This window comes from Zea mays, chromosome 8, assembly GCF_902167145.1.
Source record: "Zea mays cultivar B73 chromosome 8, Zm-B73-REFERENCE-NAM-5.0, whole genome shotgun sequence".
In the NCBI taxonomy this organism is placed as follows: domain Eukaryota; kingdom Viridiplantae; phylum Streptophyta; class Magnoliopsida; order Poales; family Poaceae; genus Zea; species Zea mays.
The window spans coordinates 121,384,427-121,404,779 of NC_050103.1; the positions used below are offsets into that span (position 1 = coordinate 121,384,427).

Below are 20,353 nucleotides of genomic sequence, written 5' to 3' on the forward strand. Positions count from 1 at the left end.
ATTGTTGGCGAAGGGTGTCGATGCCCGCTCCGACTCAACCCACGAGGGGGTCGATTGCATTCGCACACTATTCAATACCTGCTTGGAGTGGATGGGCGTTTGGAGGCCTCCATGGTGGACCACTCTACATCTGCCTTCAATGGTCATATCGCTTCTTGCCGAGGGGCCACTTCGATACATGCTTGTGATCAAGTAGTTTCCTGGTAGCTAAGAGTGATCGGGGGTCTGGGTTGGCACTCGTCCTAACAACCACCCATTAGCCCAGGGAGGACGAACGACCGAGTGAATTATACAAAAGGACCAGGACACCTTTTCAACTTATATCTTCCTCGACTTTTAGCTAAGATAAAGCGCAATATTTGTTCTTACCAATTTAATATATGATACATGAATCATATGTCCACTTTGAATTAAATTTATATGTTTGTATATTTTTGTGTGGGAAGAGTCCATCACATTGGCCTGCCACTAGACCCTCGTGTGTCGTCTACACGTTACACTGTTATATGATTGTGTGTGGTTGAAGTACATGGACAATGTAGTAGTTTGATATTTAAACATTTGATGTGAACGAGGGAACCAAACATCCATTGGATCGTACATAATTTAGGCCATCTCCGACAGATCCCTTATCATATGTCATATTTTATTCTATATTTTAAATTTCAGTACATATACAAATACGTAAATAATGTTATCTATAATACCACGTCTCTATTTTACGTGATACACGGAAAATATTGCCCCACCAAATAAAGCTTCCCCGTCTCTATGACTCACATCACATCCGCGTAGACTTAGGCCCACTGTCATAGGTACAGTACTAAACAAGCATATGTGTAGTCCAATGTGACAACCCAGGCAATGAGGCAACCACGAAAACAGGCAGGCGAGAGCTTTTTGCTGTGGGCGCACTGCACGGGCGTGGCTTTGCCACAATCGGATCCCACCGTCGGACTTCGCTAGAACCGGATGGAGACAGCTATACGCTCGCTCGTATCGAACTGTTTACATGTGAGGCAACAAACGCGGACGCTGCTCACGGCACATGACTTTTCTACCCCTGCTCATCATTCTCACTTTTCTGTCCTGCTCCTAGCGACAGGGCCTGTCTGTTCTCCTTCCGCCGCGCCACAAAACCTCCATGGATGAGCCGTCTCCCCTAGAGTTGGCCGACGGAGATGCAGTCCTATGGCTCCCAGAGCCGGCCGCCGTAGATCTAGCTCCGCAGCTCCCAGATGAGGTGGATGTGGAACCAGACGGAGTGGATCCGGCATCCCCGCTGCTCGTCGTCAGCCCCAGCCTCGTCGTGGATCCTTCCCCACCACTCCCTCTCGATTGCAAGGTGGATCGACACAGAGATGACCCCTTTCAGCCCGCCGTGGAGACGATGCTTGCCTTCCAGTCTGACACGGAGAGGATCCTGCTACTGCGTTCTCTGTCCATCCCCAGGACACAAGTGAGTTTCGAGTTTCGTTGATGTAGTCTTACATTATTGATAGAGATAAAATGCCAATTGATAGAGAAAATTTCTGCATTTCATTGTAGGATGATGAATCAGCCTTAGCGGTTTTGGAACCATCACGAATCGATTGGGATGCAATTGAAATCGAACCTAGATGGGATGAGGAAGGAACAGAGGGAGTTGCTAGTGAACATGGGTTGTATGTTAAACTAGGACTGCAAAAGGAGGATGAAAAGGGGAAAAAGGTTAGAGAATCTAGAGCTAAAAAGAGAGGTGTCAGCACCTTTGAAAATGAATATATTGACGATCATGAAGGGATGGCTTATCTTGAGCATATACCAGAAGACAGGGCTATCGTGTATGACTGGACGAATCCAGTGATGAAAGTTGGTGCCTTGTATCCAAATATGTCAGTGTTTCGACTTGCTGTGCGACACTATGCAATTATGAAAGAGTTTGAGCTAGGCATCGAGACTACTTCTACCTCTCGATATAGAGGGTTATGTATGGGTGATGATTGTCCCTGGAGACTTCATGCAGTGTTGGAAGTGCCAGGATCAGCAACTATCATTGTATTTAATTTCTTCCTATATTATCTATATCTCCCTTTCATACTCCTTTTTTAGTACGTTGAGCTATTTGATTTACTTGATTTGGTTATTCTTTCCAGGTAACAGCGATGACAGATCGGCATACTTGTACTTCAAGTGCCAGGAGAAGGACCACCACTCCCACTAGCTCGTGGGTTGCTGGACTAGCTCTTCCAATCTTGATGAAGAAACCAAACATGGGTGCCAAAGAGTTACAAAAAGAGTTGCAAGACAAATGGAAATGTACCATTTCCTATGACACCGTTTGGAAGGGAAGAGAAAAGGCCTTTCTTGATTTGCATGGTGCTTGGGAGGACAGCTTTCGACTATTATTTAGTTGGAAGGAGGCGGTTTTGGAAAAAATGCCAGATAGTGTTATTGAGATTGATGCTGAAGAAGAGGATGGAAAGGTGTTTTTCAGTAGGTTTTTCTGTGCTTTTGGACCATGCATAAAAAGGTTTCTTCAAGGATGCAGACCATATCTGAGTGTTGATTCGACAGCTTTGAACGGTAGATGGAATGGACATCTACCGTCAGCTACCAGCGTGGATGGACAAAATTGGATGTTTCCAGTCGCATTTGGTTTTTTTGATTTCGAAACTGAGAAGAACTGGACTTGGTTCATGAAACAACTTCATAAGGCCGTCGGAGACTTACCTGTTCTTGCTGTGTGTTCAGATGCTTGCAAAGGATTACTCAATTCTGTGAAGTCTGTTTTCCCGTATGCAGAGAAGAGAGAATGTTTTAGGCACCTAGTTCAGAATTTTATCAAGTTGTTCCAAGGTTCACAACACTTGTTTCCAGCTGCACGTGCATACATGCCTGAGGTGTTTGAGCAATATTATGCTAATGTGGAAAGTGTTCCTGGTGTGAGCAATTGGTTTAACAAACACCATAACATGCTTTGGTACAGAAGTGGGTTCAACCCGGCCATAAAGTGTGACTACATCACCAATAACATCGCTGAGGTTTTCAACAATTGGGTCAAAGACTACAAGGACCTACCTGTATGTGAGCTGGCTGACAAAATAAGAGAGTTGCTGATGGATCTTTTCCATAGAAGGAGGAGGATTGGAGAGAAGTTTCAAGGAAAAATCCTACCAGCTGTCATCAGTGTTCTGAATGCTAGAACAAGGGGGTTAGGCCATTTGTCTGTTACGCAAGGTGACTACTTTGATGCCGAGGTACGGGACCATAATGATTGTATTACTAGACATATTGTGAAGGCAAAAGATAGGTATTGTTCTTGCCAAGAGTGGATGCACACCGGTAAGCCATGCCAACATGGACTGGTTGTAATCATATCCCAACAATATAGAAATGTTAAGTTAGAGGACTTTGTGGATGATTCCTACTCCGTGGAGAAGTTCCGAAAAGCTTATGAGGGGAGGGTGGAACAACTCCGAGACAAGTTCTTTTGGCCGAGAGTAGATTTTGCAAATGAAGTGAGTGCCCCACTTGGGAAAAGAGGTGTAGGACGACAATGGAAGAATAGAATTAAGGGATGCCTTGAAGGTGGTAGCGGGAGAAAACATAAGGGAAATGAGACTGAGAAAGATAGAAAAGTGATCCGAAGAAAGTATAAGTGCCCCAACTGTGGGGAATTGGGACATCGCAAGAACAGCCCGAAGTGTCCCCAAAATGGGACAAAGAAAAAGTAAGTGTGTTGTTTGTATGTATTTTTGAACTGCAATATAGAATTAATTTTTTCCAATATGCCCAGGCCAAGAAAACCAAGAAAGAATACCACGAAAGGATGGATTCCTCCAGCACCAAGGGAAGATGTCGGCTCATCACAGACACCACTCGCCTTGTCTCATGCATTGGAAGACGCCGGTTCATCGCAGCCTTCTGCAAGGGTAGCTGAGTCCCCTCCAAGGCAAACTAGGATAGCTGTACGCAAAATGACACCGAAGAAGAAGAAAATTTCGTCCATGATTTAAATTGTAGTTGTATGATTTGGAATGTAGTTGTACGGTTTGAATTATTGTTCTATGGTCACTTTGAATACTGTGTGATTTCAATATCCAAACTGCAGCCAGACAAAACTGCAATTGTGGACAGAAATGTTCTTCTTCTTGCTCACTGTTTGGACAAAACTGCTATGTTTTTTCTAATAATCTAGATTCATTCATGGTTGTGGCATGAGTTATAACCTTTGTCAGTTGGTCTCACTGTTTGGGTGCACAACCTTGATGATGATTTTTTTTGAAATTCCTTGATGATGAATTGAATGGAAGCTGAGTGACTCACTGCCTCTTTAGAGTTAAAAATGGACTGAGAAACATAGCAGTGGTGGCGGTGGGTTACAGAGAGAGGACAGTGGATGGAGTGGAGCCTGCATCTCATACAGGAGAAAGGGGGTTCGGATACAGGAGAACGAGAAGGAGCAGGGGCAGAAAAGTCCTATGCCATGAGCAGCATCCGTGTTTGTTGTGCACGCGCAAACAGTTCGAAACGAGCGAGCGTATGGCTGTCTCCGTCCGGTTGTAGCGAAGTCCGACGGCGGGATCGAATTGTGGCGAAGTCACGCCCGTGCAGTGCGCCCACAGCAAAAAGCTCGGCAGGCGAGGCCACATGTTCTCGTGAAGGCAAAACAACACAGCGCGAGCAACAGCAGCGAGGTTTACCCCAATTCCCCATTTCCCGTAGCACGGCAGACGCGCTCCCTTCTGATTTCTGAATCCCCGACGCCATGGCCTCCGCACCGACGCCGCCGCCCCTCCTCCCGGTGACCAACCCTGCGTCCGGATCGTCCCCGGCCGCCGCCGGAGGCTCCGATGCGCCGATCGCTACGCCGGCTTTCCGGCTCTTCCTGAGCCGGATCTCCGACTCGGCGCGGCGCTCGCTGTCGGATCGCCGGCCGTGGGGAGAGCTCCTCGACCGTTCGGCGTTCTCGAAGCCAGACTCTCTCTCCGACGCCACCTCCCGCCTGCGTCGCAACCTCGCTTACTTCCGCGTCAACTACGCCGCCGTGGTCGCCTTCGCGCTGGGGGCCTCGCTCCTGGCGCACCCCTTCTCGCTCCTCATCCTCCTGGGCCTCCTCGCCGCCTGGTGCTTCCTCTACCTCTTCCGCCCCTCCGACCAGCCTGTTGTCCTCTTCGGCCGAACCTTTTCCGACCGCGAGACGCTGCTGGGGCTCGTCGGCGCGTCCTTCATCCTGCTTTTCTTCACCTCCGTCGCGTCGCTCATCATCTCCGGGCTGCTCGTCGGCGGGGCCCTCGTCGCGGCGCACGGCGCGTTCCGGGTGCCGGAGGACCTCTTCCTCGACGAGCCCAACGCGCCCCCCGGCAGCAGCGCGGCCCAAGGGCTGCTGTCATTCCTTGGCGGACCCGGATCTGGGGTTTGAGGCGGCGGAGGGCAAGATCTGGTAGGGTTCTTGGGCTCGACAGGTTCGTATTAAGCTGGAAATTGTGTGGATCTAGTCTTGTAGCAGTAGCTTATTGCTTGCCCTTCCCTCTTCATGTACCTACAGATCTACTGGCTTAGTGGTGGTTTCGATTGATGCACCGGCTTCTGCGAAGATTAGCAAATTCATCGAGATTTTACCATATGGCTGAGTTTAGTGCCAAGTATCGAGTAATATGAGTTTGTGGTGTCAGACTTTCGATATGGACTGTATCTTCATTCGCACGCAGTAATGATACGTTGATATGCTTCACTCACTCGTTCAGTATTCTATTAGTATTTCCTTTTCCTACACTTGATAAATGCTTGTGGAAACTTGTGATAATTTCTGACCATGAGTGCTGAAGAGTGATGTGTGATGCATTGAACTTACCTCATACATGTTAGATGCTGTATGTCTTCTCTTTAATGTCATGCTGGAGTATGATAAATTGTTTGATCATCTCATATTGCTTGAAATTTGTCTTGTCAATTGCTGATGTTGTCTGAAATAAGATTTTAAGCAAGAATGAACAATCAGTTACTTAGTATTTTTGTGACAGTGTCCTAGATTCTTTAAAAAAATTGTTGTAGAATCCCACTATCAGACAAATAAACACTGGTGTGGCAATCATTTTGAGCTGGTCTTTATTTGTTTCAGATCACTCTATCAGATTTTGATGTAAGTGGAAAAATGTTGAAATTTTAAGATCAAAACGAGAAATATAATAAATGGTTAGTGGGATCGGACCAGTTGCTGATTTGCAGCTGATGTCCTGCAAATCGATTCTGAAATTTGGTTATAGCTGTATACTGTTATCTTATGTTTACTCACACAAGATATCTCCAGGAATCTTTTGACAGATGGTTTCTCGTTGGAGTTATGAACTTACAAACTTTAGTTGGTACTGTCCTTTATTTTTTAGGGCTTAAGAGATGAAGGGAAGTAGTGCATTATTAAGTTTTTTTATGACCAGTTGATCTTTTGCCCAAAGCAACTGAAGAATAGTTCTAGTTGATCTAAACTTATCCCAAAGTGACAGATTTCTTGTTTCTGAAAAATACATCCCAGAGTTTATCAACTAACACTTTGGTGTCAACTAGTTTGGTGCCCGTATGTTGCTACGGTTTTCATCTATGCTTGAGTATAGAGTGTAAAACACAAATGTTTAGGTGGATGTGAATATGAGTTTGGAGTCAATAATCATGATTTGAATTTCCATTGGTGCATAATTTTAGTTTTTTTACCATTTAAATGTGGAGGGACAGTGAAAGGTGAACGGAAGGGAAGGGGTGATGAAAACTTTGCTTTATATAGTAGAGAGAACCATTGCTATGGAGTAAATATTCATATTCATTGTTATTAAGATTGGAGTTTCTACTGAATTTGCATGGCAGATTGTCTCACTGTTGGCGTCCAGATATATCAAAGTGGTCTGTATTTTTTGTGTTGACTGTGCAAGATATGTGCTACTTTGCGTAGACGGGACTGGTGGTGGGCAGTCGCATTGCATCTGTTCGGACTGTTGCAATCCATACTCCATATAGACAAAATACTGTAGAGGTCGTAGCAAGCTGCAGCGAACATGCTCTTTCTAACTGTATTCTGTTATGTTCTGAAAATCATACTACCTCTGCAAGTAATGTAATTAATCTGGGGCACATTGATAGACCTGATTTGCTTAATATTTGATGAAAGATGCAAATTGGCACAGGTTTGCAGCAGGACTTGCTTTCTTGCAATATTGTGCTTTGCTAGGTTTTGGTTACGCTGGGATTGGACAGCATCTGAATTGGAGGGTATCGTGCTAAGGTTATCTCCAACAGATCTTCTATTTTATCTCTTATCTTCTATTCTAAATTCATCTCTACAAACAGCGTTAGGGGGTGTTTGGTTTCTAGGGACTACCATTTTAGTCCTTAAATTGTTAATTACGGAAACGAAAACTCTATTTTAGTTTTCATATTTAGCAATTTAGAGACTAAACTAAAATAAAATAAAATAGAGAGACTAAAAATTAGTCCTTATAAACCAAACACCCCCTTATATATAGTTACGCGTTCTTTATTTTACACACTCTATTGGAGACATTATAAAGGCCACAAACATGATCCGAGTCAACACCGCGAATCCTTTTTTTTTGCTGGGTCAAACACGAGGCCGTGCCAGCCCATAGCCTGACAACCTTAAGGCACATCAAAGTGTTCCTCTCAACATGTCTCGATTCAAAGTTCACAAATTTATTCGCAATCACATTCAATAAATAACACATGCGTGCGCACACAACGAACATCTTTAGTTTTTCAACCACAAATTGTAGTTTCACAGATTCATTCACACTTTATGGATTATTAATTAGAAGATAAGAATGGAAACTAACTGATCTAACTTCTAAAACCAAGCAACCAAGAGACAATAGATGAGACAACATCAACACAAAATGTAATAATTAAGCTGCTTAGTGTAGTGTCGTCTCATTAAAAATCTTTCTAGATAAAACTCATTAAAAAACTTTCTAGATAAAACTCTCCTCGTGAGGAACCCTAAAGGAAAAATGATGCAACCAACTCATACATTAAGTCTTACACACCATTGTTCGATACATATAAATTAAGTCTCACGAATACACTCTCACATTCTTCACTTTCATCAACTCACCAACACTTCTAGAAACTCAACAACAAAATCAACAACTCACCAACACTCTAGTCACAGCAAGGCAACAACTCACTAAGTTCCAGCTGCAAAGGCTCCATCTTCATTAAGATACACATTCTTGAATCAATTGTCAAGCTCTTGGTTCTCAACATTATGTTGTGTCCTTATTTCTCTTAACTCTCGATCTTTGATGTAGGTCAACATCTCCACATTTTCAAATAACAAGTGACGTTGTCATTCTATTCTTCAATTATCCTGCTATTCAAACTAAAACAGACTTCAAAGAAATTGTAGAAACAAAAATCATATAATATCTCCACATGCTGAATTACCCTGCGAGTCAGACCCCTAGTTTCCCAACATCCAATCTACTAAGGTTATGGTCATCAACTCGGATTGGTGTATTCCATTAAGCTAGTACCACCAAGATAAGACTCTGTCACCAGATAAAGCACATGCGATTTGTATCCAACACAAATCCAAAATATATTCAATGGTCAATGATGAACTATACTGAAAGAGTGTCTCTAGAATTCTAACGAAATGTGTCCTAGTCGATGATGAAAAAACATTACTTAGAGACATCCATTCGAACATATGTGGAAATCATGCAAGAGTTGTGATAGTTGTTGGGAAGTCTTTATGATATGGACTTTTCTGGCCAGCAGTAGTAGATAGTAGTTAATGTAAATGAAATTGTGCATACATATGAAGGTTGTTGGTTCGTTGCTAATCAAGCTCAGATTCCTATAGTTGAGTTACAAATGATCCCCATCACATGGCCAGCAAAAGGACGATTCACACATCTCTTCATGTCTACTGACAAAATTATAAAGTGGATTAAGGCTAAACATGTGTCCAAGATAACATTAACAAAGCAGTTGAGTTCATCAAAGAGATTTTAATCACTTCGACATACCAAATACATTTGTCGTAGATAATGAGACTTGGTTCATAGCTTGAGAATTATTGGAATAACATGATAACAAGAGTATCAATGTAAACTTTACTTCTGATGCACATCATCAAAGCAACAATCAAGTGGAACGAGCCAATGGACTCGGTCTAAAGGACTCAAACTACATATTTTTTATTGTCTAAAACCATATGCTAGAAGATGAGTCCATGTATTATGTGCTATTTTATGAGGATTCCATACTTCACTTAGTACTACCATTGGTCATGCTATCTTTTTTGGTATATGGATCAAAATCCATGCTCCCAACACAAATATTTTTTAGTACCGAATTTTGTTGAAGCTCGATCAGTGGATGGCTGAGTCACTGACTTAGATAGACTCGAGGAAATCAAGGACTTAACATTAAATTGGTGGCTAAATGCCAACAAGCAATGTGGAAATATTATGAGTGCCATGTTCATTACAAAAAATTTACATTTGGTGATATGGCATTGTACAAGATCCAGACTTCAAAAGACAAACACGAGTTGTCACCCATCTAGGAGGGGTCTATTTATCACTAATCAAGTTCTCGTTTCTAATGCTTACCGACTCCAACTTGACGACAACACAATAATCTAATTTATGGAACATTGATGAGTCACATCGATTTTATGTTTAAGTTCTCTTTATATTAAGTTTTTTTCCTTAAACATCCCAATTGTCCTTGTAATGCTCGAGATGTTGGGGGCTACTAATGGCTATGTATTAGTACAAACTCATAAAGAAAGTCATTGTTATTTTAAAATACACACTTTTGTGAGAAGAAAAAAATGATATGGTTGTACTAATTCTTCTTAAATTTTTCTTGAAGGATTGTGGATTGTCTTTAGAATTTCTTGAAGACCTGAGTTAGTAGAACGTCATGAATCCCAACACCCCTAGGACATGAGGAGTATGAGGGTCTAGATCGTTTACCAATGCCTTAGGGCACAAGGCTTCTCAGGACTTAGTTATTTCATTTTAGGTTGTCCTGATGTGCTAGGGTCCCTAGGTCTTAGAGCGCCTCTAGGCTTGGGGACCTTCAAGTTGTGATTGGCATGGCTCTAGAGCAAAACTCTAAGGAGGAACTGGACAAATCCTGTCAAACACTCTAACTCTAGAGTTGCAAACTTCATGGAGTTTTAGAGTTGTACTATAATTTTTTGGAGTACCTCTTTTGCTGCTTCGAAATCTCTAGAAAACAACCTAGGCATGGAGTTTAGAGTTATTTACCAGCCATTGCACTGATTATGAGAAAAACAATCTAAATTCTAGAGCAACGGCTCAACTATGAGTTTTAGGGTAGATCTGCTCTAAAGTGGAGCAGAGCCATTATTAAACACGCCCTAAATCCCCTCTAGTCCACCTCTAACGAACAAGCCCTTAGGTGCCATATTATAAATTATGTTAGGTTAAATCATTTTCCTAGTCTAGGCCAGAAAAGGTCCTATGGCATAGACCCTCAGGAGCGGTTGTCCCAACATGGTGGATCCCATGGTATCTTCTTGTATTGGAATCCTTGAATCTATCTTGGCGAAAGTCACAAGTATAGGGCCTGTTTGGTTCACCTTTTTTCTGACCAGCTTTTCCGATAATCTAGCTGTGGGGAGAATCTGGTTGTGTAGAGAATCTGAGTATCATTAGAATTACATGCGGAGGAAGATAAAGTTGTCCATGGGGCTCAGGATCTATAAAGTGACGGATTACTACTATTGCGACGACTCAACCGATTATATGTTTATGTTGATTTTGAATGGTTTTTACTCAAACGAATTTTATAGAAGCTGGCTGAAAATCTGAATGTTTGGCAGTTCGCAGCAGCTTTTGGTGGCCAGAAGCTGCGAAAAGCCGAAACAAACAGGGGCATAATCTTTCTTGACATTGAATTAGAAATTTTTTGATTTGCTATTGACTGAATAGTAAAATAGTAATAATAAAATCAAACGGTCTCTCCTATATTACTCTTTCTATAAAAACAATTTGAAAATAGTGCTTATATAAAATATCTTTGTTTGATCGAATTTGTATAAAATATACTAAACCTATCATATTAATCAATAATTGTTAAAGTTTTACTAAATATATTTCATAATGCATCTATTTAGATGTTTAAATATTATTACTATTTTTAATAAATTTAACCAGACCAAAATCACTTTAAATCGCGACGAGATAGTACTATTTAACTCGAGGCCCCACCTCTTCAAAACACTGCCCCATGGCCCATTGCTTACGCATAACTGCGGCGGGGACACGCGACGCTACCGACTTCGCCGCCGCCTCCTTCCTTCCGCCCGTCGAGTCGACCGACCGATTGTTCGCGGGTCGCGGCCTCCCTCCTAGTCAGATCCACTCAATCCCAAGAGGCCAAGTCCAAACCCTACCCACCACCCTTCTCAACCAGCGATGATGGCAGCGGAGCCCTCGCCGTCGGTTCCCTCCACCGCCGCTGACGCCCTGGAAACCCTCGCCCTCGACTCATCCTCGTCGTCCGCCGCCGCTACCGCCTCCACTTCCACCGACCCCCTCCTCCGGCCACCTACCTCCCCGACCGCCGCCGCGAGCGACGACCCATTCGTCATCGACGACTTCGACGAGGACGACTTCTCCACCGCCCCGGCGCCCAACGTCGCCCGCCAGCCGCGCGCTGCGCGTGGTGATGCGGCGTCCCCAGTGTTCGCCAAAATCACCGTATCGGATCCCAAGAAGCACGCGGAGCCCAGCGGCGGGGGTGCCGCCGGTGTGATCCCGGGGTCCGGTAGCTACTTCTCTTACCTCATCACCACCCGTCTTGCGGGCGGCGGCGGGGAGGTCCGCGTGCGGCGGCGCTTCCGCGACGTGGTGACCCTCGCGGACCGCCTTGCCGCAGCCCACCGTGGCCTCTTCGTCCCGGCCCGACCCGACAAGAGCGTCCTCGAGGGGCAGGTCATGCAGCGCCACGACTTCGTGAGCCAGCGGTGCGCTGCGCTCCAGCGCTACCTCCGCCGCCTTGCCGTGCACCCCATCGTCGGCCACAGCCCTGACCTCCGCACGTTCCTCACGGAGCCTGGTGCCGTCCCTGCCTTTCAGGGTGAGCCCCCGCGGTACTGGACTACCACGCTGAATGCTGCTGCTCCGCTGGTGCCAACGAAAGCTAGGAGGGACTTGTTTGGGATGTTTAAGGGTCTCAAGCAGACGGTGGTGAATGGACTGGTTGCAACAAAGCCTCCACCTGTGGAGCAGGAGACAGACACAGAGTTCCTGGCGCACAAGGCCAGGTTTGATGACTTACAGCAGCAGCTTACCATAACATCACAGCAGGTATTGATCTACTCACGGATCTTGTGAAATAGCTCAGTTGCATAGCATCACAACAGGTATTGATCTACTCACAGATCTTGTGAAATGGTGGCATTTATCTACTTACAGATCTTGTGAAATGGCTCAGTTGCATGTGTTGGCCCATGCTTCCTCTTTTACATACATATTATTATGCGAAGAATACAAAATTGCTCTGGCCAATCCTTTAAACTTTGTATTTTATATATATGCAGGCGGAAGCGCTTGTTAAAGCCCAAGATGATCTTAGAGAAACTACAGGTCACTTGGGAATGACATTGATTAAGCTGGCAAAATTTGAAAGAGAGCAGGCAACATGTAATTCCCTAAGAAGACGTGCTGGTGAAATCCATAATTTTGCAAATTCTGTTTTAAAGATGAGCAGGTCACAGATAAAATTAAACTCTGAAATGGTGAAACACCTGGTATGTTGATATATTGTGGACTCAATACTTGCAAAGTCTGTGCATCTTTTACCAGAATTATCTGACTCACTAACATTGTTCTTGGATTTGCAGGGCAGTATCCATGAATACTTGGAGATGATGATATCAGTTCATCATGCATTCACAGATCGCTCTAATGCTTTATATTACGTGCAAAGTCTGTCAGCAGATTTGTTTTCCTTGCACACCAGGGCAGGGGGACTTGAATCTTCATCAGCAAGAGATATGGGGCATGAGTGGTCAACATATCAGAAGGTAGAGGGGTTGAAAGAAGCAATAAGATCTGCGGAAGCAGCCAAAAGTGATGCCGTTAGAGAATATGAAAGCATTAAGGTAAGTTGCCTGAAAAAAATGTAAATAATAACATTCTATTTGAAAAACTTAGGAGCATGGTTTTTAAAGCGGTAAGACGAGCCAAGGCGTTGGACCACCGTCTGGACGCCTAGGCGAGGTAGGCGGGCCAGGCGCCTAGGCGTTGGACCTCCGCCTGGACGCCTAGGCGACGCCTTAAGAACAGGGCTTAGGAGCATGAACCTACCTAGGAAGATTACCTAAACATACAGCTCATGGTTTTAGGTACCAAAAAAGAAGCATGCACCTCTTAGTTTTTAGTGTTGCGAGTTGAGCCATGCTTTACTTTCGATATCAAATTAGCACACTAATAAAATCAGTATGACATGCTTAAATGTTGTTCTTATGATTGAATTTATATGCACAGATCAATACTGATTAGAAGAATGGACACCATAAGGCACAATTCTAATTGAAAAAGAAAAAGATAGGAACTGACATCACCTTGTTTCCTAGCAGGCAAGAAGTATTGATCTGTGCATATAAATTCAAAGAAACCCCAAAGAAACCTTGAATCTGAGTCTGACAGATCAATACCAAATCCTAGAAGGCAAGAAGTAATCTAGGAGACGTGGCTGCTGAGTATCCATGATCTCATCATTTGGTTCTTGCTCTAGTGCTCCTTGCTGTCACCAGTTGTTTGTTCTCACACCCCACACTGGTCAATTCTCACCATCTGATTTCCTAGAAGATTGCGAAAGGGCCTCTAGCTGAGTTGGTTAGGCGGTCTGAGGAACACTCCTCAGGTCTTGAGTTTGACTCCCTGTGGGAGCGAATTTAAGGTTGTGGTTAAAAAAAATCCCCTCGTCTGTCCCATGCCAAAGCACAGTTGCGGTCGTTCTCACATGGGCTACGGTGCCGCTGTGTATGGGTGGAGCAGGAGTTCAGAGGTTTTCTCCACCTGTGTCAGAATGTCTTCTTAATATAATGCCCGGGGGCTGTCTTACCCTCCACGGATCGAGTTTTTTTTATTTCCTAGAAGATTATAACATGAGTTCCCTGCGACAGAATCACAAATGGAGAGGCATCCTCGTGTGAGGTTTGTGTGGTGTGGTAGGAGCGTGGGTCCTTGTGTGCCTGCATCAGTGCACACACGGAGAGTGAGGTTATGGAGACTGCACAATCTTGTAGGAGGCAGCGGAGCAAGTGTCAAGGGGACAGGACAATGATCAGAGATGGGGATACCCTCCCCATAACCTTCTTCTGATGGGTATACCATTCTCTCAACGGGCATTTTTCCCGTACCCAGCCCATACTACCGGGCGTGGATTTGGGGAATGGGTATGGGTACCCATTACCCAACGACAACAGAACAATGCTATAGGCCTTAGCATTCCGATTTTCTTTTTTAATCTGTCAGTTCTAATTTACGAATGCCTAGAAACTAGAAGGGTGCCTAGGGATGCTGTATCCAAATGTAGTGGTATTGAGCTTTTTTCTCTTTTAGTTTGAGCATATGTTATGAGGCTATCCCACTGATTCTGAGAACAGTAGGATGTTTCATCAAGTCATATAGTTTAATAGTTACAGCAAACTCTGATATATCTAGGGGTGGTAATGGATCGTGATCCAAATGCTTCTTCATAAAATGGTAGGACCCTAAATAAATCTTAGTTAAAAAATGAATAGAAATAGCGACCGATCCTAATCCGATCATATCCTTAAATCTTATAGTGTAAAATTTAGAGCCCATTGTCACCCCTAGATATATCATATTAATGGAGAGTTCAGTGTTGATGTAGAAAGTTATAGTACTCTTGGGAGTCTGGGACGCTAGGTGCCGCTATGGCTGGTATTGAAATTTGAAACCTCACTGGCTTTAACAATGCAGGAAAACAACATGATTGAAATAAAAAGATTTGACAAGGAAAGACGTCATGATTTCATTGAGATGCTGAAAGGTTTTGTGGTAACTCAGGTAAGAGTGTTGCGTGTCCAGCAAAGAAAGACACTTTGAATACATTGTACATTTGCGGACAAAAAGGAAAGAATCGTGGTTAACTACATAATGTTTTGCTCTTCAACTGTTTATGCAGGTGTCTTATTCAGACCATTTTGCTAATATGTGGACAAAGGTAACAGAGGAAACAGAAGTATATGCCAACAGGAGCAACTGATGTACGTATAGAGAGTGTAGAGTTGTTGGTTTTGATCTATTTAAATTGCTGCAACATCGAGCGACAACACCCATTCTTATTCTTCTCCAGTTTTTTCACTTTTGGGTTGGTTGTAATGCATGAGTTATGTGCAGTTGTGAAATTGGGTCCCGGCAGATGAGCAAATTGGCTCCACGAGAACTGGCATATGTGAGAACCATACGCAAGATTTTTCTCGGTGATAACTACTACTAACAACTGTCTCTGTTCCAATTACAAATCTTAAGAAATTAAAAGATGTTTTGGTTTTTCTAGAGACATTATAAATTTATTTAGATATAGTGTATATCTAAGTGCTTAAGTTGGCTTTAATGATGACTTATGGGTTACATTAAAGTATATTATTTTATATTTTAATAGAGGAGAGAGAAGCTAGCTCTTAATCAAGAGCTTAGTTTATAAATATTTCAAGGTTATATGAGAGTGCCTCTCATGTATGGCTATTCATGTTATGGGTTATGTGTTAGAAGTTAGTATTATGGAAGAATTTTTCCTAGACCTAATTAGCAAGACAATTATTTTATATTTTGTACTAACTATTAAGGGGGCAGTGTAGACTGCCCCGCCTGCGATCCCACCCGCCTGCAATCCTCTCGCCGCGAAACCAGCCCGCGCCTCCCACCCGCCTGCGATCCTCTCGCCGCGAAACCAGCCAGCATCCCCGCGCCTCCCTCACCGCGAAAGCCCCCGCCTGTGATCCCCTCGCCGTGAAACCGGCTCGTGCCTCCCTCGCCGCGAAACCAGCCCCCGCGGATGACGCGCCCGCCCACCCCCACCCCGCCGCGATTCCCCTCTGCGCGCGGATCACGCGCCCGCGCCGCACAGCCCACCGCGAATCTCGCCTCGCGACACCACTACAGCACAATCCTCCCGCCCCTAGATCCCGCGCGTGCTCCTCGCCAGCACAATCCTCGCGCGTGGATTCCAGACCACGCCCTGGCTCTCTCCATGGAAGGCCGCGCGCGTGGATTCTGGTCACCGGCTGTCCGCGACCCACGCAAGGCGCGCCCTCGCCCCCGCGTACCTCGCAATCCCACCAAATAGTGTGATTGGGACGCTTCTATTGCTCCTACCCCTGCTCCCAAGACAGCCGTGCGCCCAACGATGTGCCAGATCTGGGCTGGGAGGCATGTGGTGGTCGTCGATGTCGCTACAGGCTGACAGCGGCGACGCGGTGACAAAGAGACCCCTGCCTCCTCCTCTCCCTCAGGTGCGCCTCCCCCTCTAGCATCCTCCTCCGTCGTCCATCCTCTACTCACAAAGAGATTCTTCTCGCCACCATCAACCCTAGCCCTTCAACGTGCGCATAGCATGGGAAACATCGCTCACCTTGCCACGGAGGGCAACAGTGGCAGGGAGGAAGGGTACGACTCTGATAGGGAGCGCCCACACAAGTGGCGGGTTTGGTGAATCGTGATCCCTCTGTTCCCCTAATGTTTTGTTTGATAAGAAATTAAGAATTGTATGTTGATGATCTATTGAAACCAATGGATGATTGTTGAAATGAACGTTTTTGGCGATTTGATTCTGTTGCTTGAGAACTGAAAATCTTCTTTCCTTATTCGATTAGGTTGCCTGCGGGAGAGTCTAAGAGGTTTGGTGTTGTCAAGTTGTTCCTATATTCTCAGGTGCTATGTCCTATTTGTAGGATCTTCAAAGTTTAGGAATTCAAATGTGAGAAGAACAACATGTTATTGTACTATACCCACAAAAAACAGAGAATGAATTGAGCTACATAATTTCTTTCGCCACAAGTATCACTTTCGTGTGCATACTATTTAATTTAGTTTTGTTAATTTGTGAGTCCAAGGACATGTACCATTGACCCATTGTTATAGTTTCTGAAGTCTCTGATTATTGCTGTCGTAACTGTCTGCATGACTTCAACATGACGCTTTGTCTGGTCTGGTTTCATCAGATCACACGGATCGTTATCTTAGTTTGTACCACTGCTATTGCTTATCCTCTGGTAATTTGTTTGTTTATTTATGGATTCCATTCTATAACTGCAAGATACTCCTTCGGATCATCTGATCTATATGGCTGTATGTGAGGAGAATATTGTACCTCAAGGGAGTGTTGTCGTGGTACCGCTTCTTCCGTCATGAGCTATAGCTTGACTACCAAAAAGCGCCTTAATCAACATGCACACAGGCCCAAAGAAATAAGTGCCCCCCGTGGCCTACCAGGGATAGACAATCAAGGGCCTTAATATAGTCATATGAGATGCAGTGCGCTGGCCACAGATTAATGGAGGGCAACTATGCTCTGAATTTGGTTAAAGAACAATGGTAATTAGAGCACATATTTTGCATTTGAACATTTCATATATGTGCTCTGAATTTGCAGTTTGATTATCTTTGTAGGAGGGTATTGTTCAACAATCTGCTCAAGGTGAAGGAATCAATGATATTTTTTTGTTATCATATATCATATGTTCAAGTTACATGAGTACACTGTCTATACCCGTACTGCGTTGCATCGCCTTCTCGAACTCCGGTTCGTTCCACTGTGTGATGACCATGCATTTTACCAATTTCTATGTGCCGTCTCTGTTTGCAGGAGAGGGAGAGAGGGCGGAGAAAGCATAGGATTCGAGGTTGTCACGCTCGACGGTAGAACTGGACCCCTTTCCTCACGCAAGGTTTCTAGGTTGCTATTATGCATTTATGCTTGTTCTAAATTCTGATACTAATAAGGTAATTGTTGGTATTTGTTTAGCACCGTGTATTTGGGTATTTGGAATTTTGAAATGCGTCCCTACCTTGGAAATTATCTGATACTGGAGATTGTCAGAAGTCTAAATTGTATCTAACAGCAGCACGAACACACTTCACTGAAATGTCCACTTCTTAAGTCCATCTTGCACAATAAGATTCACAATATATGTAGCGCATCTCATATGATGGTACTTTCTTCAGATATGATAAACCACTGTTACTATTTTTTCCCACAACTTATTTTCTTCACATCTGACTCGGATAACTTACTATCCTGCACTTTAACTCCTTCCGTGTTCCTACCCAACAAGTAGGGGCTTGTTTTGATGGAGAAGTAATGAAGTCCTGCTGCTTGAGAACATGCAAGTCTGTGGGTTTTTGAAGAATAGTAGCCTGCCGAGCATTCGTTATTCTTTGGTTGAGTCAGCGGAAGCTGTTTATTTTTTTGTCAAACAATTAAGTATTACTCTTGGACCTTGGGTGTACCATCTGGTGATTGGTTTGTTGGTGAATTTTGGTCTCCTGGACTGGTGTTGGTCATGATGTTCGTATTGTTAAATATTTCAATTATAGGTTTAATCAGTCTTACCTTTCCTATTTCTCTTGGAACATGGAGCAACAAATCAGAGCTCCAACTCTCTTAAGTTTAAAAAAACGAGGCACTGTACTTGTCCTGTGATCCTGACTGTCAAATTGGCATGTATTTTGTGGAATGTAGGTGAGCGACAACATGAACCCCAGTGACTTGGTGAAGCTGATTGAGATTCTGGACCCTTCAAACAAACCTGGAAGGATCACCATAATTACAAGGATGGGGGAAGAGAACATGAGAGTGAAGTTGCCTCATCTCATCCGTGTTGTTCGCAATGCTGGATTGATTGTCACATGGATTACTGATCCTATGCATGGAAACACCATCAAGGCCCCTTGTGGCCTGAAGACTCGTCCATTCGACTCAATTCTGGTGAGTGACCTTCCACCGGGAACTTCTTGTTCCTATTATGATCAATTTGAATGAACCTCAGTTTTCGTTTGGGCATTCATATGGTTGTATTAGGAATATGGAATGATACCTGAAGTTCCCATCTGTTCTTTTGCTCTATGTTTCTACTTTGTAAGGCTATAAGCTTGCAGAGCTTAATGGCATATTTCATACTTCTGGAATATTGTATCTGCTTATGATTTAATAGAAGTAGGATCACTAGGCTACTTATCCTCAATAGGTCAATAATGTTCTTGGCTGGGCTGGGGGTAAACGACCATGTTCAAATTCTTAATTCATTTTTAAGGCAGCATACTTTGGGTCTGCATTTTAGGTGCTGCTATTAATGAGTTTTGACCCTAAGTTTTGATAGAAGCCATTTGCTGATGTATTCTCGGCTTCATGAATGGATGTTAAAATGCCACTCTAAGGGCAATGCTTTGATCAATGATTTGGTTGACACATTGGATCTGTATAGTTCTATGTTTGCTCGTTTACTCTAGACATGTATTTCTACTGGAGTGTTTACACTTGATCTAGGAACATTCCAATCTGGCCTTCCAACTAATACCATACCATTGCTCTAATCGCGAACTCCATATCTAACAGGCTGAAGTGCGCGCATTCTTCGACGTGCATGATCAAGAAGGAAGTCACCCAGGAGGCATCCACCTTGAAATGACTGGGCAGAACGTGACCGAGTGCATTGGTGGATCAAGGACTGTGACCTTCGATGACCTGAGCGACCGCTACCACACCCACTGTGACCCAAGGCTGAACGCCTCCCAGTCCCTGGAGCTCGCCTTTGAAGCGTCCCGGTCCTCTAGGACTCAAATGTGATACAATTACTAGTCCCAGGAGGCTAGTAAACACATTTATACATCAGATAGTTCAGATCTGCTTAAATGAGACAAACCTATAAAGGCGGCGATCAACTTTAAGAGTTGGTCCACAACTCGGGACATATCATCAGAGTGGGGCTGAAGCAGCCCGATATACGCAACGAAGCAAATCAGCGGTCCAACAGCCACAGGCAAGGTTGGGAACAGTCGTAACTCTTACCCGATCTCATTTTTCTAAAAAACAACAAATAAGCAAGGGTGAGTACAAACGTACTCAGCAGCCCACCTTCACCCGCGGAATGGGGAAATCAGATATAATGCATGGAATATGTGGAGCTCAGGATATTTTGCAGAAACAACAATATTTTATGCAGGGTTGTTTTGAAAAAACATTTTGTATTTTTGCAAAGCGCATCCTCTCCAAAAGGAGCAGGAAGTTTTTCAATATTAGAACAAAATCCCCTGGACTAAACCATCCAGGTATCTCAGCAGTTTCC

General features: G+C 43.9%; 4 protein-coding genes and 1 pseudogene across 7 annotated transcripts; all 5 read left to right on the forward strand.

Annotated features, from left to right (window-relative positions):
• Positions 1-320: 320 nt before the first annotated feature.
• On the forward strand, positions 321-505 carry LOC111590084 (uncharacterized; annotated as a pseudogene).
• A 358-nt stretch (positions 506-863) lies between these two features.
• On the forward strand, positions 864-5,809 carry LOC100192789 (prenylated Rab receptor 2). 3 transcript variants are annotated; one of them, NM_001137982.2, is made up of 2 exons: positions 864-889; positions 4,623-5,595. In NM_001137982.2, exon 2 carries the CDS (start codon positions 4,751-4,753, stop codon positions 5,402-5,404), a length of 654 nt encoding a protein of 217 aa, NP_001131454.1. In that variant the 5' UTR covers positions 864-889; positions 4,623-4,750; the 3' UTR covers positions 5,405-5,595. The 3 variants fall into 3 exon arrangements, with proteins under 3 accessions (NP_001131454.1, XP_008654319.1, NP_001335681.1); XM_008656097.4 differs by lacking the exon at positions 864-889 and having other exon boundaries at positions 4,446-5,447; positions 5,531-5,809; NM_001348752.1 differs by lacking the exon at positions 864-889 and having other exon boundaries at positions 4,496-5,425; positions 5,531-5,795.
• On the forward strand, positions 1,038-4,200 carry LOC103635792 (uncharacterized). Its single transcript, XM_008658167.4, has 4 exons — positions 1,038-1,459; positions 1,549-2,037; positions 2,136-3,712; positions 3,779-4,200. Exons 1-4 carry the CDS (start codon positions 1,145-1,147, stop codon positions 3,996-3,998), a joined length of 2,601 nt encoding a protein of 866 aa, XP_008656389.1. The 5' UTR covers positions 1,038-1,144; the 3' UTR covers positions 3,999-4,200.
• A 5,442-nt stretch (positions 5,810-11,251) lies between the features above and the next one.
• On the forward strand, positions 11,252-15,764 carry LOC100279925 (Sorting nexin 2B). 2 transcript variants are annotated; one of them, XM_023300769.2, is made up of 6 exons: positions 11,252-12,341; positions 12,575-12,784; positions 12,878-13,138; positions 14,988-15,074; positions 15,193-15,274; positions 15,408-15,764. In XM_023300769.2, exons 1-5 carry the CDS (start codon positions 11,448-11,450, stop codon positions 15,271-15,273), a joined length of 1,533 nt encoding a protein of 510 aa, XP_023156537.1. In that variant the 5' UTR covers positions 11,252-11,447; the 3' UTR covers position 15,274; positions 15,408-15,764. The 2 variants fall into 2 exon arrangements, with proteins under 2 accessions (XP_023156537.1, NP_001338732.1); NM_001351803.1 differs by having other exon boundaries at positions 11,352-12,341; positions 15,193-15,689.
• Positions 15,765-16,456: 692 nt separating this feature from the next.
• On the forward strand, positions 16,457-19,854 carry LOC103635795 (phospho-2-dehydro-3-deoxyheptonate aldolase 2, chloroplastic). Its single transcript, XM_020543093.1, has 5 exons — positions 16,457-16,522; positions 17,231-17,281; positions 17,662-17,706; positions 18,751-18,996; positions 19,624-19,854. The coding sequence occupies exons 1-5, from the start codon at positions 16,457-16,459 to the stop codon at positions 19,852-19,854; spliced, it is 639 nt and encodes a 212-aa protein (XP_020398682.1).
• The last annotated feature ends 499 nt before the right edge of the window (positions 19,855-20,353 follow it).